This window comes from Rutidosis leptorrhynchoides, chromosome 9 (assembly GCF_046630445.1).
Source record: "Rutidosis leptorrhynchoides isolate AG116_Rl617_1_P2 chromosome 9, CSIRO_AGI_Rlap_v1, whole genome shotgun sequence".
NCBI lineage: Eukaryota > Viridiplantae > Streptophyta > Magnoliopsida > Asterales > Asteraceae > Rutidosis > Rutidosis leptorrhynchoides.
Genome location: NC_092341.1, coordinates 70458140 through 70476473, shown reverse-complemented (window position 1 = coordinate 70476473; position 18334 = coordinate 70458140). Strand labels below are relative to the sequence as shown.

Sequence of the window (18334 nt, the reverse complement as noted above, 5' to 3'; positions counted from 1 at the left end):
CAAACATAAGCCAATGATGTCTGTTAAACCCAAATTAGTGGAAATACCAAAACCTAAGGCTTCCATAAATAATCAGGTTAAAACAAGTAGAAAAGAAGTTAAGACACTTGTGAAAAATCCTTCAAGAAGAATAATCAATCAAAACTTTGGAAGAAGAAAGGCCGAAACTAAAAGGAACAAGAATGTTAATATTGTGAAAATATGGGTTAGAGTAGGAATCTTTAGTGCTAATCATCCCGGACCCAACAAACATTGGGTACCAAAATTATTGATTGATTAAATATAGGTTTGTCTCAATGGTGTTGTACAAAGTGAAGAATGGATAATTGATAGTGGATGTACAACACACATGACGGGCAACAAAGAATTCTTCACAAAGTATACGGAGCACAATGGAGGTGATGTAATCTTTGGTGGCGATGTAAAAGGAAAAGTCGTCGGTAAAGGTAACATTACTAATCAAAAGATTACACTTGATAATGTGTTACACATTAAAAAATCTAAGTTTTAACTTGCTAAGTGTAGGAAGAATATGTGATAAAGGATATAACATGACATTTACCAAAACTTCCTCACACATAATAAAAGATGGTAAAAGTGTCATAAATGGAATTAGAAAGAAAGGTCTTTATACATGCAAATTAGATGATTTCAACCATGTAGATATTTGTCTCACATCTATACATGATACTACTACCTTGTGGCATAGGAGATAAGGGCATGCTAATATGAAACTAATTCATAACATATCCTCAAAAGACATAGTTAGAGACTTGCCTAAATTGAAATATGAAAGTCACTTTTGTGATGTATGCAAAGTAGGAAAACAAGTTCATGCATGTCATAAGCCTAAGAACTTTATCTCTACTAAAAGATGTCTAGAACTCTTACACGTGGATTTATTTGGGCCATCGGCCATTCAAAGTTATGGAGGAAATTTTTATACTTTAGTAATAGTAGATGATTTCTCAAGATATACATGGACACTATTTCTAAAGCATAAGAATGAAGCGTGTGAAAGATTTATAATTTTTGCTACTAAGATACAAAATTTGCTTGGTTATACTATAGTAACAATAAGAACGGATCATGGTAGAGAATTTGATAATGATGCTCAATTTGGAGTCTTTTGTGATTTAAATGGTATCTCCCATAATTTCTCAGCTTCTCGCACACCTCAATCTAATGGGGTTGTTGAAAGAAAAAACCGAACTCTTCAAGAAATGAGTCGAATAATGCTAAATGAACAATCTATACCTCAAAAGTTTTGGAGTGAAGCCGTTGCCTCCTCAACTTACATTCAAAATAGAGTCTTAATTAGACCATCAATGGATAAAATACCCTATGAAGTCTTAAATGGTAGAAAACCAACCGTAAGTCATCTTAGAGTATTCGGGTGCAAATGTTTTATCTTAAACAAGAAGGAATATCTTATAAAATTTTAACCTAAAGCTTACGAATGAGTGTTCTTAGGATATTCGTTAGAAAGTAAGGCATATATGGTTATAAACAAATACAACAATGTCATAGAAGAATCTCTAGATGTCACATTTGATGAAACTCCTCCACCACCTAAGACTAAACCTTTAGAGGATGATGATGTGATAGAACAAGATGCTATAGAAATAATGCCAACTCAAATCGAGTCCAATGACACAAATGAGGATGGATCTCATTTAAAACCAAGTAAGGATAACTTATCATCCTCAATTGATCTTAAACATGTTAAGGATCATCCCATAGATCAAGTCATAGGAGACATTAATACTAGAACCACTAGGTCACAAGCATTCAACCTAATTGCCAACTACGCTTTCATCTCCCAAATAGAACCCAAAAATATTAAGGAAGCCCTTTTAGATAAAAGTTGGGTGGAAGCAATGCAAGAGGAATTAAATCAATTCTAAAGAAGCGATGTATGGGATTTGGTTCCTTTACCTAGTGAGAGCAATATCATAGGTACTAAATGGGTCTATAAAAACAAATTAGATGAAGATGACAATGTAGTTAGAAACAAAGCTAGAGTAGTTGCACAAGGATATAGCCAACAAGAGGGAATTGATTATGATGAAACATTTGCTCCCGTCACTAGGCTAGAATCAATAAGAATACTTCTTGCATATGCATGTGTGATAAGGCTAAAAAGGAACATATATTTCATAGCAATATCCCTCCTAAATAATAGGTTTTCATATGTAATTGTATTATATTTTCATTGTAATTGTTTAAATAAATAAGTGCGAAGACAAAAGGCGAAAACGAAGATTTGAAGACACAAACGTCGAAAAAGCTCAAATGTTCAAGATACAATTCAAAAGGTTCAATTTATTGATGAAAAACGTCTAAAAATGACAAGAGTACAAGTTACAAAACGCAAAGTACAAGATATTAAATTGTACGCAAGGACGTTCGAAAATCCGGAACCGGGACATGAGTCAATTATCAACGCCCGACGCAACGGACCAAAAATTACATGTCAACTATGCACAAGAATATAATATAATATTTAAATAATTATATAAATTATTTATATATTATATATATTTAAAAATTATGTCGACAAGCTATGAGACAAATGATCCTGAGCTGGATTTTCAAACTCCGCGACTCGCGGAGTTTGAAGGCTAAAAACTCCACGACTCGCGGAGCTGTCAGAAATCAAAACTCCTATAAAAGGTCACGAATTCTGCGAGTAAAAAGAACATAATAATAATAATACTCCCTAGTATAATATAAATAAATATAATATATATATATATATATATATATATATATATATATATATATATATATATATATATATATATAATATAGATTAGTGTTATATTAGATTAGTTCGGGTTATGTAAAGGTTATTTTACGGGTTTTAAAGTCGGAGCTCTGTCCGTGTAACACTACGCGATAAATAATCAATGTAAGCTATGTTCTCCTTTTTAAATTAATGTCTCGTAACTAAGTTATTATTATGCTTATTTGAGCCGAAGTAATTATGATGTTAGGCTAAATATTAAAGATGGGGTTATTGGGCTTTGTACCATAATTGGGGTTTGGACAAAAGAACGACACTTGTGGAAATTAGACTTTGGGCTATTAATGGAATTTATATTAACTAAATGATACCTCATTAAATTAATATAGAGATTTACAATTTGACGTAGATATAAATAACCACATATGCTCGATCGGACACGATGGGCGGGATATCTATAAATACTAATAATTGTTCATTTGACCGGACACGGGGATGGATTAATAGTCAATGGACTCATTAAAACAGGGGTGGATTACATTCAAGGGTAATTGGTGTAATTGTTAACAAAGTATTAAAACCTTGGATTACACACAGTCGATAACCTGGTGTATTCATTAAACAAAGTATTAAGACCTTGTTACAGTTCGAATCCCTAGTTAGTTGGAATATTTGACTTCGGGTATAAGGTTAAATTTGCCTAGCATTTTATAATTATGATCGATGAACTATTGTGGACAAAAACCAGATAGGTTTCAAATACATCCAGGACAAAGGACAATTAACCCAGGACAATAAATTAAAATCAAAACGTCAAACATTATGATTACGGAAGTTTAAATAAGCATAATATATTTTATTTCATTTTTCCTCGTACTTTTATTTATTGTCATTTTAATTATTGTTATTTATTTTATATTGTTAGTTAAATATCGTCATTTACTTTACGCTTCACTTAAAATATAAAATCGACAAACCGGTCATTAAACGGTAAAACCCCCTTTTATATATTATAAATATAATATATTTTGTACGAATATAATTGTTTAAAATATAGTGTGAAATAAGCCAGCTCCTTGTGGAACGAACCGGACTTACTAAAAACTATACTACTCTACGATTAGGTACACTGCCTATAGTGTTGTAGCAAGGTTTAGGTATATCCCATTTGTAAATAAATAATTAAAACTTGTGTAATTTGTAACGTATTTCGTAGTAAAATATAGTACTATCACGTACCCCCACGCTACCACATCAAGTTTTTGGCGCCGCTGCCGGGACTTGGCGAAACGCTATATTTTTAATATATATTTGTATAAATATATTTTTAGAAAAACAATATCAAATTAAAAAAAAAAAAACGAAAAAAAAATTAAAAAAATAAAATATATATATATAAATCTAGTTTTACGATTTTTATTTATAAAATTATAAAGTAGTTCTATTTTTATTTTAATTTTTAAATATAAGTCTTTATTATATAAATATTTAGATTTTAAAACAGAAAAATATAAAACAGAAAAAAAAAACACGTCAAATTAAAAACTGTACCAGAGTTGAATTTTGGAACCCCGCGACTCGCGGGGTTTGCTGCTTGAAATACCGCGACTCGCGGAGACACTCTGACACATGTGACAGAACCCTAATTTCACATTAATTACGGATTTTATTATTATTATTATTAATAAACCCTAATTAGTTTAATTATTATAATTAGTTTAAGTTTTTTTTAATTAAATTGTATTTTAAATTTTAATTAGTTTTATTATATGTAAAATTAATAGTTTTAATAAATAAATAATATAAAAATAATATTTTTATAAAAATTGTACTTTTTACAACTTTTTGTATATTTTTATATTTTGTCCCTTTTTAATCGTTTTAGCGTAATATTTGTATTTTTAGCTCATATTTAGTTTTAAACTTAGTTTTTGCCATAGTTATTTTTACTTCTAGATTTTTAGGCTTTGCCGTAAAATCCCTTAAGTGCTTTTTCTTTAGACTAAGATTTAGGTGCTTTAGAATTTTGCGACGCTGTTTTTATATTTTAGTACCTTTTTAAGTTATTACCATTTGGGATATAGTTTTTCTTTTAAGCTTTAATATTTTTAGACGCAACTTTTAATTCTTAGTTTTTAATTCCTTTTTAAGTTACGACGTGCTATTTTCTTATTTTTATTTTTCGACGTTTTTCGACGCGCATTCTTTTTCTTTCTTATTTCTCGACGCTTTAGTTTTTAGGACTTAGAAATTTTCTCTATTTCTTATCTAATATCTCAAACAGAAAGAAAAATTATTTAAGTGGTTAAATTAATGGACGTTGACAATTTTCTGCTTCGTAGTAATAGTTGGATTTGTTAGTGGCTGAGTTGTGAGCTTCCGATTTAAAGGGTTCTGGCTCCTTGCTGCATCTTTTGGCTATTCGAAACGTGGGCAAAAGTAGAAAAGTCTATTAATTGGATAACTTATATAAGTTTTTCTATTTTTATAACTAATAGGATAATTAGTAAATGCACCACATTGTAGCTAAAATTTGGCCATCGCAATAAAATGGAAAATTTTGAAAACAAGGCTATGGAAACTCTTTTTGATATCCAAAATCAATTAAATCAATACTCTCAAACGAGTGTTGATGACAATTCGTTCGGTCAATCTTGGATCACGAATGACGAAACAATAACTGGTTGTGAAATCTGTGGAGATTATCACTCAACATGGGAATGTTATTATTACGTTCCTATGAAAAATTACGCACCCACGGAACCTGAATGGCATGATTATGAAGAATACAATTCAAATTGGGATTATTCCCAAGAATATATCCAAACTCAACAACCAGTAGACGAGGAAAATTACGTGTCTGAAAATTTATTAGACAATATGAAAATCTAACTCGAAGAACTCAATGCTCAAAATGAACAAATGAGAGAGTTTGTAAACCGGCAAGCTGAAACTCTATCAGACTACACACCTGTTGATCTGAGGAGTCGTGTGTAAGAAAATCTCATATCATCGAATTTTGATGAATTCGAGTGCTCCAAAATCACCAACTATCCCGATGATACTTTTTATTCAGTCTTACCAATTTCACAACATATCGACACATTAGCCTCTACCGACGAAATCATCGATCCATCAATGGATAAAGAAGAAGAAGTAAGGGTGACAAATTGGTACTCTTGGAAAAACGATAACGTTGAAAATTTTACCCCCGAGACCAAAATGGTGAGACCAATAAGTACCATTAATGAAGAAGAATTTGCTTTGATCCCGAAATTCACCATTCCACAACCTTCCAACCCAATATTCTCAATAGACGAGTCATCCACCGGAAATGAACTACGAGCTGTAATAGATAATGACACCTCGAATTTCACCCAATTGGGTAATAGAGGTGAAACCTTTGATCCCGAGAATGAACGGAAGAAAACGTTAGAAATTGTCCACCCTATAATATGTATGTCGGTGTATATCGATCCATTTAACCAAGAACCAGAAAAGAGACATATCCATTTACTAAAAGCTACACTTAAAAAAGAATTAAGTAGTGACGATCGGGTGGGTCTAAACTTTAAACCCATTAATATATTTTATACCACCCGAGATGTAAATAACTGGCTCACTATTTTAATTCGTGGAACTTATTCTACCGACTTCACATGTCGTCAGCTAAGTGTGGGGAAGTTTAACCCCACTTAACGTTAAATTAGGGGTTCGGGTTAGTGCATAACTCGTTAATAAACATGCATAATAAATTAGGGTAAAAGACGTATTTTTAAAGATTAGCAAATAGTTCAGAAAAGTAACCGTTTTTGAAGAAAAATATGTGTGATAAAACAAGAAGGAATGAACGATGAGGCGCGCTATCTATCATTCGACGAGCTTTGTAATTACAAACTGGGTATTTTTAATTACTTTTCTACACTAATCACCCTCATGAATTTATAATTAGAGTCTGATTTCATGCAAATGAGGGCATTGCATGATCTCAAGTGTGGGGAAGGGTTATAAATTCTCTCGGGTTTATACTTGGCTTATTTTCTAAATTTTATGAAAATTTGAAAAATTTTAAACTAAATGAATTTAAAATCATGTTTATATATATTTATGAACGGTGAAAACTAGGTGTTAATACCGAAATTATCGTTACCTCGGAAAGGACATAAATTGAGAAACACCCTAAAACGATTGAATTCATTTAAAATGGAATAAAGGAGAATAAAAAGGCAAAGAAAGAAACTAAGTGTGGGGAGAATGTGCCAAGTTATTCAATAAAAAACTATCTATCACATGTTTCTGTAAAGTTATTGCAGATACTTTTGTTTTGGACGATTTTAATCAGTTTTACCCGATTTACTGTAATACTTTTGAAAGAAGAGATGGATCTACACGATGAATCAATTCCATCATTAAAAGGAAGTAAAGTCTTCCGAAAAAGACACGCGCTTCTTGATTTAGGTCATGAAGTTGTCGTCCAGACCAGCTGTAGGTTGACGAAAAATCTAGAAAAGTCATCTCTAAAATCAGCAGGAAATCCACGGACCTCAGCATCAAACAGGGTCGCCAAGTGGTCAGACTTATCCTAACCATGAGAGGATCTGTCTTGTAAAATGGGGAGGATGCCGTGCAAATTAGCTGGATAAGACTAATGAATCAGATCCCCAGAAAGGATAATCTCCTTAAAGATCAAAAATCAGCTTTTAAGACTGATATTACTCAATCCTTGAGATTGACCTTAAAGATTGAGAATTACAAACTCATGGAATTCGATGATATCTAAACTCGAGCTTGAACGAGAAAATATTTTGATCAAAAATATAAACCGATTTGTTTTCTGAAAACCCATTTTCAATGCGTTCATTACCATTGAACATAAAATCCTAGGAATTCACCTGGAATTCATTAGGTCACCTGAACCAAATCGGGTGTCAACCGTAAGAACGGTGGTTGCATAGTGGTCAAAGACAGGACCTTGTGCCAGACCGAAAAATCATAAGGGTGAGCTTTACTATTGCTCCTACCAAGGATAGTAATTGCGTCCGACACGTTATAGACCATAATTAAAAGCATGTCAGGGGACATTGCCTTAACAGTTGCTTGTTCAACGCTTTCCTTTACAACCGGACGGTAGTTTACCGAAAGGTAATATACGGAGCAAGTATACTGGACGTGTTGCTTTCCTAATACAAGGTTAGCAAGTGGGTAACACAAAACCACAAGTGTTGAGCTAAAATTTTCAAATCTGAAACCCACACAACCCACAAAAATATTTTGCAAACACCGGTGAAGGGTTATTCCGGAAAACTTATCTAGGGTAAAAGCTAGATTGAATTTTCAAAGACCAAATGTTTTCATAAAGATCCAATTTCCTTAAGGATCTACATTTTCATAGTCATGTGGGACTGTAAACCGCCTTTCAAATGTGCACTTTGCTTTGAAAACCGAAAGTAAATCGGCTATTTGATTGCAAGTGTCGTTGACCTAAACCCGAGGCAACTGTGGATGACACACCCACCTTTAACCATGGTTCTATCGATACTATCATTGTTTATACCACCATATCAAAATCACTGATGTACAAAGTGTGATGAATAAAAAAGTGATTCATGTATGTTTTTATTTCAAGTTCTGTATTGCTTGAGGACAAGCAACGCTCAAGTGTGGGGATGTTTGATAAGGCTAAAAAGGAACATATATTTCATAGCAATATCCCTCCTAAATAATAGGTTTTCATATGTAATTGTATTATATTTTCATTGTAATTGTTTAAATAAATAAGTGCGAAGACAAAAGGCGAAAACGAAGATTTGAAGACACAAACGTCCAAAAAGCTCAAATGTTCAAGATACAATTCAAAAGGTTCAATTTATTGATGAAAAACGTCTAAAAATGACAAGAGTACAAGTTACAAAACGCAAAGTACAAGATATTAAATTGTACGCAAGGACGTTCGAAAATCCGGAACCGGGACATGAGTCAACTATCAACGCCCGACGCAACGGACCAAAAATTACAAGTCAACTATGCACAAGAATATAATATAATATTTAAATAATTATATAAATTATTTATATATTATATATATTTAAAAATTATGTCGACAAGCTATGAGACAAATGATCCTGAGCTGGATTTTCAAACTCTGCGACTCGCGGATTTTGAAGGCTAAAAACTCCACGACTCGCGGAGCTGTCAGAAATCAAAACTCCTATAAAAGGTCATGAATTCTGCGAGTAAAAAGAATATAATAATAATAATACTCCCTAGTATAATATAAATAAATATAATATATATATATATATATATATATATATATATATATATATATAATATAGATTAGTGTTATATTAGATTAGTTCGGGTTATGTAAAGGTTATTTTACGGGTTTTAAAGTCGGAGCTCTGTCCGTGTAACACTACGCGATAAATAATCAATGTAAGCTATGTTCTCCTTTTTAAATTAATGTCTCGTAACTAAGTTATTATTATGCTTATTTGAGCCGAAGTAATTATGATGTTGGGCTAAATATTAAAGATGGGGTTATTGGGCTTTGTACCATAATTGGGGTTTGGACAAAAGAACGACACTTGTGGAAATTAGACTTTGGGCTATTAATGGGATTTATATTAACTAAATGATACCTCATTAAATTAATGTAGAGATTTACAATTTGACGTAGATATAAATAACCACATATGCTCGATCGGACACGATGGGCGGGATATCTATAAATACTAATAATTGTTCATTTGACCGGACACGGGGATGGATTAATAGTCAATGGACTCATTAAAACAGGGGTGGATTACATTCAAGGGTAATTGGTGTAATTGTTAACAAAGTATTAAAACCTTGGATTACACAGTCGATAACCTGGTGTATTCATTAAACAAAGTATTAAGACCTTGTTACAGTTCGAATCCCCAGTTAGTTGGAATATTTGACTTCGGGTATAAGGTTAAATTTGCCTAGCATTTTTTAATTATGATCGATGAACTATTGTGGACAAAAACCAGATAGGTTTCAAATACATCCAGGACAAAGGACAATTAACCCAGGACAATAAATTAAAATCAAAACGTCAAACATTATGATTACGGAAGTTTAAATAAGCATAATATATTTTATTTAATTTTTCCTCGTACTTTTATTTATTGTCATTTTAATTATTGTTATTTATTTTATATTGTTAGTTAAATATCGTCATTTACTTTACGCTTCACTTAAAATATAAAATCGACAAACCGGTCATTAAACGGTAAAACCCCCTTTTATATATTATAAATATAATATATTTTGTACGAATATAATTGTTTAAAATATAGTGTGAAATAAGCCAGCTCCTTGTGGAACGAACTGGACTTACTAAAAACTATACTACTCTACGATTAGGTACACTGCCTATAGTGTTGTAGCAAGGTTTAGGTATATCCCATTTGTAAATAAATAATTAAAACTTGTGTAATTTGTAACGTATTTCGTAGTAAAATATAGTACTATCACGTACCCCCACGCTACCACATCAATGTGCCAATAACTTCAAACTCTATCATGGATGTCAAAAGTGCCTTTTTAAATGGTGTCATAAATGAAGAAGTTTATGTGTCACAACCTCCGAGGTTTGAAGATTTCGAAAAACCTTATCATGTTTTTAAACTTAAAAAGGCTCTCTATGGACTTAAACAAGCCCCTAGATCATGGTATGAAAGACTTATAACCTTCTTGATAAATAATGGGTATGAAATGGGAAAAATTGATAATACACTCTTTATCAAAAGGAATGAAAAGGATTTAGTTATAGTTCAAATATATGTTGATGATATTGTATTTGGTTCTACTAACGAATCTCTTAGCAATGAGTTTTCTAAGTTAATGCATGAAGAGTTTGAAATGAGCATGATGGGTGAACTCAAGTTCTTTCTCGGACTACAAATCAATCAACTAGAAGATGGAACATTCATCAATCAACAAAAATATATTCATGAAATGATCAAAAAATTCGGAATGGAGAACTCAAAACCAATGGCGACTCCAATGGCAACAAATGTAAAACTCACCTTGGAAGGGGAAGGAGGACCATTCTATAGTACAAAATATAAGGGAATGATTGGATCCCTTCTATACTTAATGGCAAGTCAGCCCGATATCATGTTTAATGTGTGCTTATGTGCAAGATTTCAAGAAAAACCAAAGACATCACACGTTGAGGCCATTAAAAGAATTTTTAGATACTTAAAAGGGACAATGCATCTTGGGTTATGGTATCCAAAGTTCACCAGAGTTGATATTATGTGCTTTGCAGATTCCGATCACGGAGGATCAATGATTGATAGAAAAATCACAAGTGGAGTATGTGCATTCGTGGGTCTTTGCCTCACTTCATGGTTCTCGAAGAAGCAAACATCTGTTGCATTGTCTACCACCGAAGCCGAATATGTAGCTATGGGAAGAGCATGCGCATAAGTGCTATGGATGAAGCAAACCTTCCTCGATTACGGTGTCATCTCATCCAAAATACCCATATGTTGTGATAACAAAAGTGCTATAGACCTATCGAAAAATCAAATATTAAACATAGCTGATGTGGGGACCCGGAAATTTCCAACCAAATTTAAACTTTAATCTTATATGATTTTGACACGATAAGCAAAGTTTGTAAAGTTGAGTCTCAAAAAGTTGGAACTGTTTCATATATTCAATTGACCTTCGACCTTACCCGAAGATTCACGAACAATTGTTTATAAATAAATATGTATATATATATATATATATATATATATATATATATATATATATATATATATATACATATACATATATATACATATATAAATGTAAGTATATATAATAATTTGAATTAATAATAAATAAGTAAAATAAAATACAAAATCATAAGGTTGTTAAAATGAATATATATATATATATATATATATATATATATATATATATATATATATATATATAATTGATGATTATATATTGTAATATATTAAAACGTATAAATATTAAATATTAAATATATGTATTATATATATATATATATATATATATTTAATATACATTACATAAGTAATAAATTGCAGTATAAATATATTAAATTACCAGTTAAAAATATAATTGTTGTAATAATATAAGCATTACTTTCATTCTTATTAGTAATACTAACATCAATATTTGTATTATTAATATTATTGTTATTATTACTGTTATAATTATAATTAATAAGATTCTAATACTTTTAGGGGTATAAAGATATAAATAATATTATAAGAATAATTGAAATTATAAGTTAGTCATGAAGTAAATACATTATTAACTATTATTTTCAAAATTATCAATATTATTATTATTATTACTTTCATTAAAAGTTAATATTAATATTAATATCTTTATTATTAACATTATATAATATATAGATATAAAGTTTGATACATGTATATTATTACATTATTATTATTATAACTATAACTATTATCATTAAAAATCATCATAGTTATCATTATTATTAATATTAAACTTATTATTTTATTATCATTAATATTATTATTAATATTATTATTATTATTATTATTATTATTATTATTATTAGTATTTTAATAAATTATAAAATTATTAACTGCATCATTATTATTAGAGTATCTTTAATTATTTATCATTAATATTAACAGTAGATATATAGGATTTAAATCAATTATATATCACAATCACGATTACTTATTTAATTGTATATTTTTTTGTTCTTGTCGTTCTTTTTTTTACAAGTCCATATCAATTAGTATATCAAACAAAAATGGATCACATGATGTTACTGCATCAAATATTCGATTTACATCTCTATACAACTACCTATACTTGCAATTGAGGATTGAAAACAGAAAAAAATATAAATATATAAAAAGCTCAAAATACTCCGTTGTTCATCTTTTTAGCCAAAAATTCAAATCAAATCAATTATCTAAATCCTTAAATGCAGTCTTGTTACAAATCCTTCACTCAATCTTTCTGCAAAACCTCAGGTTTCAATTCGTTATATCAAGCTTGAATTTTCGAGTCAAAGTTTAAGTTTCAAAAAGTCAACAGTTGTTCTTCCATAAAATTCGTGTTATTCTTTACAAATCAAGTTAAATTAAGGTTTTAGAAAGTTTCTATGAAATATTTCTAACATATTTCATGTTATAATTACTGACTAATACGTTCTCTAATTTAAAAACCAATTTTTTTCCTAAATAACTGTGACAGCAGCAGATGTTTTTATTTATTTTTTTATTATTTTTTTATTTGTTCTTTTGTTTTTGTTAATTACACGAGTCGCCTTTGAAATTAGTTTAGAAGCCTGAAACCGAAACTTAAGTGGGTGAGATGTTTATTGGTTCATTGGCGATTGGTTATTCATGAGGAAGAAGAAGGAAGAGGGAGATAACAGATAGATAAAGTATAAATAAATTTAAAGATGGGTTAATATCAGGAAAAAATAGAATTAGAGGGGTGGCGTGAGGATTGTGTTGGTTAACGAGAGGTCTCGGGTTCGATCCCTGCTTGGTGCAATTTTTTTTTAAAAAGGGCTTCTAAGGTAGTTTTTCTTATCAAAATTTATTATTATTACTCTTATTGTTATTATTATTATTATTATTATTAGTATTATGTTAAATATTATTATAGTTGGTATTATTATTGTTATGAAATTTACATTAAATCCATGGTATTATGATTATGTTTGTGGATCAAAAGTTTAATGATAATAAACGACATGATTATAATTATAGTTTCAAGTATGAAAATATATATAAAAAGTACTATGAAGTAATTAAAAATATGATTAACGATATGATAATATTCATGATTATGGCTATACTTATTATAAATAAACTATAGATATGAATATCAAGTTAATATGTTTATTTCATGGTTGTAAGGCATGTATAATCGATTTAGGATTAAACCTTAAGATTTTGGTTATTAATTATATATAAGAAGGTATTATTATTACTATTATTATTATTAAAAGTATTATTATTTTTAAATATAGCATTTTTATTAAAATTAGTATTATCATTAAAATTAACATTTTTAAAAAATTATCATTTTTATTGAAATTATCATTATTATTATTAACATTATTACTAATATGACCATAATTACTATCACTAATAAGTAATTACTATTACTATTATTATAGAAATACAAACTCTTTATTTATTATTAATATAATTTTATCAAATAAATATTAGTTACATAAAAACATATTTAATATACATAACATAACTATATTAATATGTTTATAATAAATATTAATTATTCATCTAAGGTACATATAAAATTAACTATACTTAATAAATAAAACCTATAAACTATTAAATATAACAATATATATATGTATATAAATTTGTTCGATTACGACTATATGTTTTAATAAGATATACAATTGATATAGGTTCGTGAATCCAAGGCCAACCCTACACTTGTTCAATGTCGTCATATGTATTTTTACTACAAAATACAGTATTGTGAGTTTCATTACTCCCTTTTTAAATGTTTTTGCAATATATATTTTTGGGACTGAGAATACATGCGCGTTTATAAATATTTGACGAAATAGACACAAGTAATTAAAACTACATTATATGGTTGAATAGATCGAAGCCAAATATGCCCCTTTTAGCCTGTAATCTAAGAATTAGGGAACCGAGCCCCTAATTGACGCGAATCCTAAAGATAGATCTATTGGGCCCAACAAGCCCCATCCAAAGTACCGGATGCTTTAGTACTTCGAATTTATCATGTCCGAAGTTGTCCCGGAATGATGGCGAATTTATCATGTCCGAAGTTGTCCCGGAATGATGACGAATTTATCATGTCCGAAGTTGTCTCGAAATGATGGCGAATTTATCATGTCCGAAGTTGTCCCAGAATGATGGGGATATTCTATATGCATTTTGTTAAGGTCGATTACCAGGTGTTCACCATATGAATGATTTTTATCTCTATGCAGTTTGCGAAATGCCTGATATGAGATGATGTTTATGAGAAATGAAATGAAAATCTTGTGGTCTATTAAATTAATGGAAATGATTGTTAATGATAAACTAATGAACTCACCAACCTTTTGGTTGACACTTGAAAGCATGTTTATTCTCAGGTATTAAAGAAATCTTTCGCTGTGCATTTGCTCATTTTAGAGATATTACTTGGAGTCATTCATGACATATTTCAAAAGACGTTGCATTCAAGTCGTTGAGTTCATCAAGAATATTATTAAGTCAATTATAGTTGGATATATTATGAAATGGTATGCATGCCGTCAACTTTCGATGTAATGAAAGTTTATCTTTTAAAAACGAATGCAATGTTTGTAAAATGTATCATATATAGGTCAAATACCTCGCGATGTAACCAAATGTAATGTATTCGTCCAGATGGATTAGGACGGGTCGTTAGAGCTGACATATTCACTAAGCCCCTTAAAAAGGAAACCTTTAACTTGCTTAGGAATGGGTTGGGAATGATGGAACATACTCCGTAAAATCCTATCCTGATCACGCACGGTCGAACCACGGTCGACCATGTTGAGAGCCGCCTGATGTCTGACGAATTTCTTTGTCTTTTATGCAACTCCTTTAATATCCAAACAATTTTTCCACCAACCACATCTCTTCCTTAAACCCCAACCACTGAATTTCTGGTTTTACTTTTGTCTTACCTTCAAGTACTCTTCAAAAAGTGGTCCATACTCTTTCAATTCTCTTCAAGGTAAACACCTAAAACTTACTTCAAATTTTACTAGATTGATTATATTCTTTCCAAAATCATAGGAACACTTATTTCTTGCATGAATTACTTAAATATATGAGTAAAATTGTTGTAAAAAGATTTTTTATCAAATGAGTCATATTAGTGATTTCTTGCATAAAAAAACTTATATATGTTTTAAATCATTAAACTCACTCATGCACACACACATATGTTTGAGCAAATCATTATGATACTTGTGAATCTCATGACTAGTATCTATTCTTGACAAACATAAAGCAAAATGATGAAACTTGTCTAAATTTTCAAAAGAAAAATAGTACAATTTAATTTCAAAGTCATAGTTTTCAAAATGGGTCTAGACAAGGACTAATCTACACGTGTTTAGCATATAGTTTTTCAAACTTGATTACTTTGCTAAAATTGTTATTTTTCTAGGAAATGACCAACACGATAAATCAACGTATTACGAACAATAGGCAACACATGGAGACTAGAACACTTCATGAGGAGCGTGTTGTTCATCATACCGAATTTCCCGAACTAACTCAACTTTTCACCCATAACAATTGTTTCTCATTTCTTGAGCTTGATGAAACCATTTATCCAACACTAATTAGGGAATTCTATGCTAATCTTGATGTTTCAAATCCCGACCAAGTTGCATTTCGATTTTTTAATACACCTTACACTTGGCCCCTTGAACAATTCGCAACCGTTATGGCAATTCCTTCCGATGGGCGTTCCTTCTATGCTCCTTCAACCGATCTAAGATCACTTAATCCTACGTTTCCGTTGTAACCCATCTTAGATCTCATCACCACTCCGGGAGTACAACGAAACCTCAACCAACGGCTTCGCATTCAAGATAACGAAATCCGCCATGATCTTCAACTTATTCTTAATGTCATTTGAAACAATGTCTATTGTCAGGAACCTACCGCTACTCACATCTCTGGAAGCGAAGTCGTTGTCATGTGGTCACTCCTTACTCATGAACCCATAAATCTTGCTTATCTTACTACTCAAAGAATGGGTTACCTTCGAGAACTAGGAACTCGTCCACTTCCATATTCAAATCATCTTAATCGACTTTTCTGATTTGTTGATGCCATCAATGCCTCTCATATCCCTCAACTCGTGTCAACAATTCCTCTTACCTATTGGGTAGCTCATCCGGTAATCGTTCTCTCTTCCGACAATGAAAGCTCAACAATCTCCGATGCGTTTAGCACCAATGGCATTTATCCATAAAAACAATTAATGTTGGTTAAGAATAACTTTAAGGGCGGATAGATACAACACTTGTCCTAAGATTGAAGCTTTTTATGTATTAATTATTGTAATGCACTTGCTATACTTATTATGTTGTTACTCTTTATGTCTACTATTGGTTCGAGGGGGAGCCATTTTTAAGTAGGAACAATTAATAAGTGTGTACCATTTAATGGGAGCATTAATCTAGGGCGCGCTTAGTTCCAAGTGGGACTAACCTTTTTGCTTCGACAAAAGGAGGAGAAAGTGTATGGTAAGTGATGTTAACACTTATGTCGACTTACATAGTTAAAATACTTACTCATGTTTGTCATCATCAAAAAGAAGGAGAATGTTGGTTAAGATTCCAATCATAATATTCAAAAGTTAATCACTCGGTTTTGATGATGACACAGTAGTTAATCATATGCAAGTCGACATGAGTTCATGAGCCAAAACTATCTCTAGCACAAGACCAATGCATAAGTAAAAATGATATGCGTTTGAACCACGGTCGACCGTGATGCTGACCGTGTGTGTCCTGTACTAACGAATTCAAGTTTGTTTAAAACTGTCAATCTACGGCTACCATCACGGTTGACCGCAGCCCGACCGCAGTTTTCTCTGTTACCAAAATCATCCACTTTAAGATAGACCACTTTGAGGCATCTATAATTTATAAAACCTTTTTAAACACACTTATAATAGTTGCCCTTTTTGATCTCAAAAGAGCTTTGAACCAAAAGATGTTAATTTTTACTAATCACACCTAATGACATCTTAATGACATTTTAAGACTAAGACACCCAAGTGTTATATCTTTTATCCTAATGCAAAATGTCATCCAAACATACTAATAATGGTCATTAAAGTCTCAATCAAAGAGGTGCTCTCCCATTGCTTTTAAGTACCATTTGTATGTATGTAAGTGTAATTAATCTAAGCTAGTCAAGGGTGTAACAAAGATCATTTAGTTTCAACTAGACTCAAACTAGTTCATTTGAGATGCAACAATGTTCCAAAGGTCAAGATACTCCCATAAGCTAAATGACAAGTAATTAAGAAAGGTTGATGAAGCTCTTGGAAGATTTTGGTTTGTCAAGAGACAAAAATCTGCAATTACCTCTTTAGGTAATCAATGACAAGTGGTCAAAGATTGAAGACTTACTTCTTTAATAGACATGTCAACTTCTAAGCTTATGTCCAAAACATAAAGGGTAATGAGGATAATTTCAGAAGTAATTGGCCTTTAGTTGCAGCTATTCAACAAGGGAAATTGACAATTTTTAAAGGAAAAAAAAGGCCATAAGAATCAGATGTCATAGGTACACGGTCGAACCACGGTCGACTGTGCAGTGAGCCGTATAGCTTCCAGGTAGATTTCTCTTTCCTATAAAAGCCAAGCCTTGAAGCATTTGAAGACTCACCTCTTGCACTCATATTTTTCACATACTTACTGATATCATTCTTATGATTAAATTGTAATCTTTTAGAGTGATTCTAGCAAGAGTACTTGTAAGCTTAAGTTGTAAGTTACTTGTAAACTATCTTTTTAAAAGGATCTAGAAGGTAGTTGTGTGTTTC

General features: G+C 31.0%; 1 protein-coding gene across 1 annotated transcript; it reads left to right on the top strand.

Annotated features, from left to right (window-relative positions):
* The first annotated feature begins 10753 nt into the window (after window positions 1-10753).
* Window positions 10754-11212, top strand: LOC139868149 (uncharacterized mitochondrial protein AtMg00810-like). Its single transcript, XM_071856482.1, has one exon. It carries the CDS (start codon window positions 10754-10756, stop codon window positions 11210-11212), a length of 459 nt encoding a protein of 152 aa, XP_071712583.1.
* Window positions 11213-18334: the final 7122 nt, after the last annotated feature.

Excerpts from the sequence above, each read along its gene's own strand:
- LOC139868149 (XM_071856482.1), top strand. The coding sequence starts at position 10,754 with ATGGAGAACTCAAAACCAATGGCGACTCCAATGGCAACAAATGTAAAA.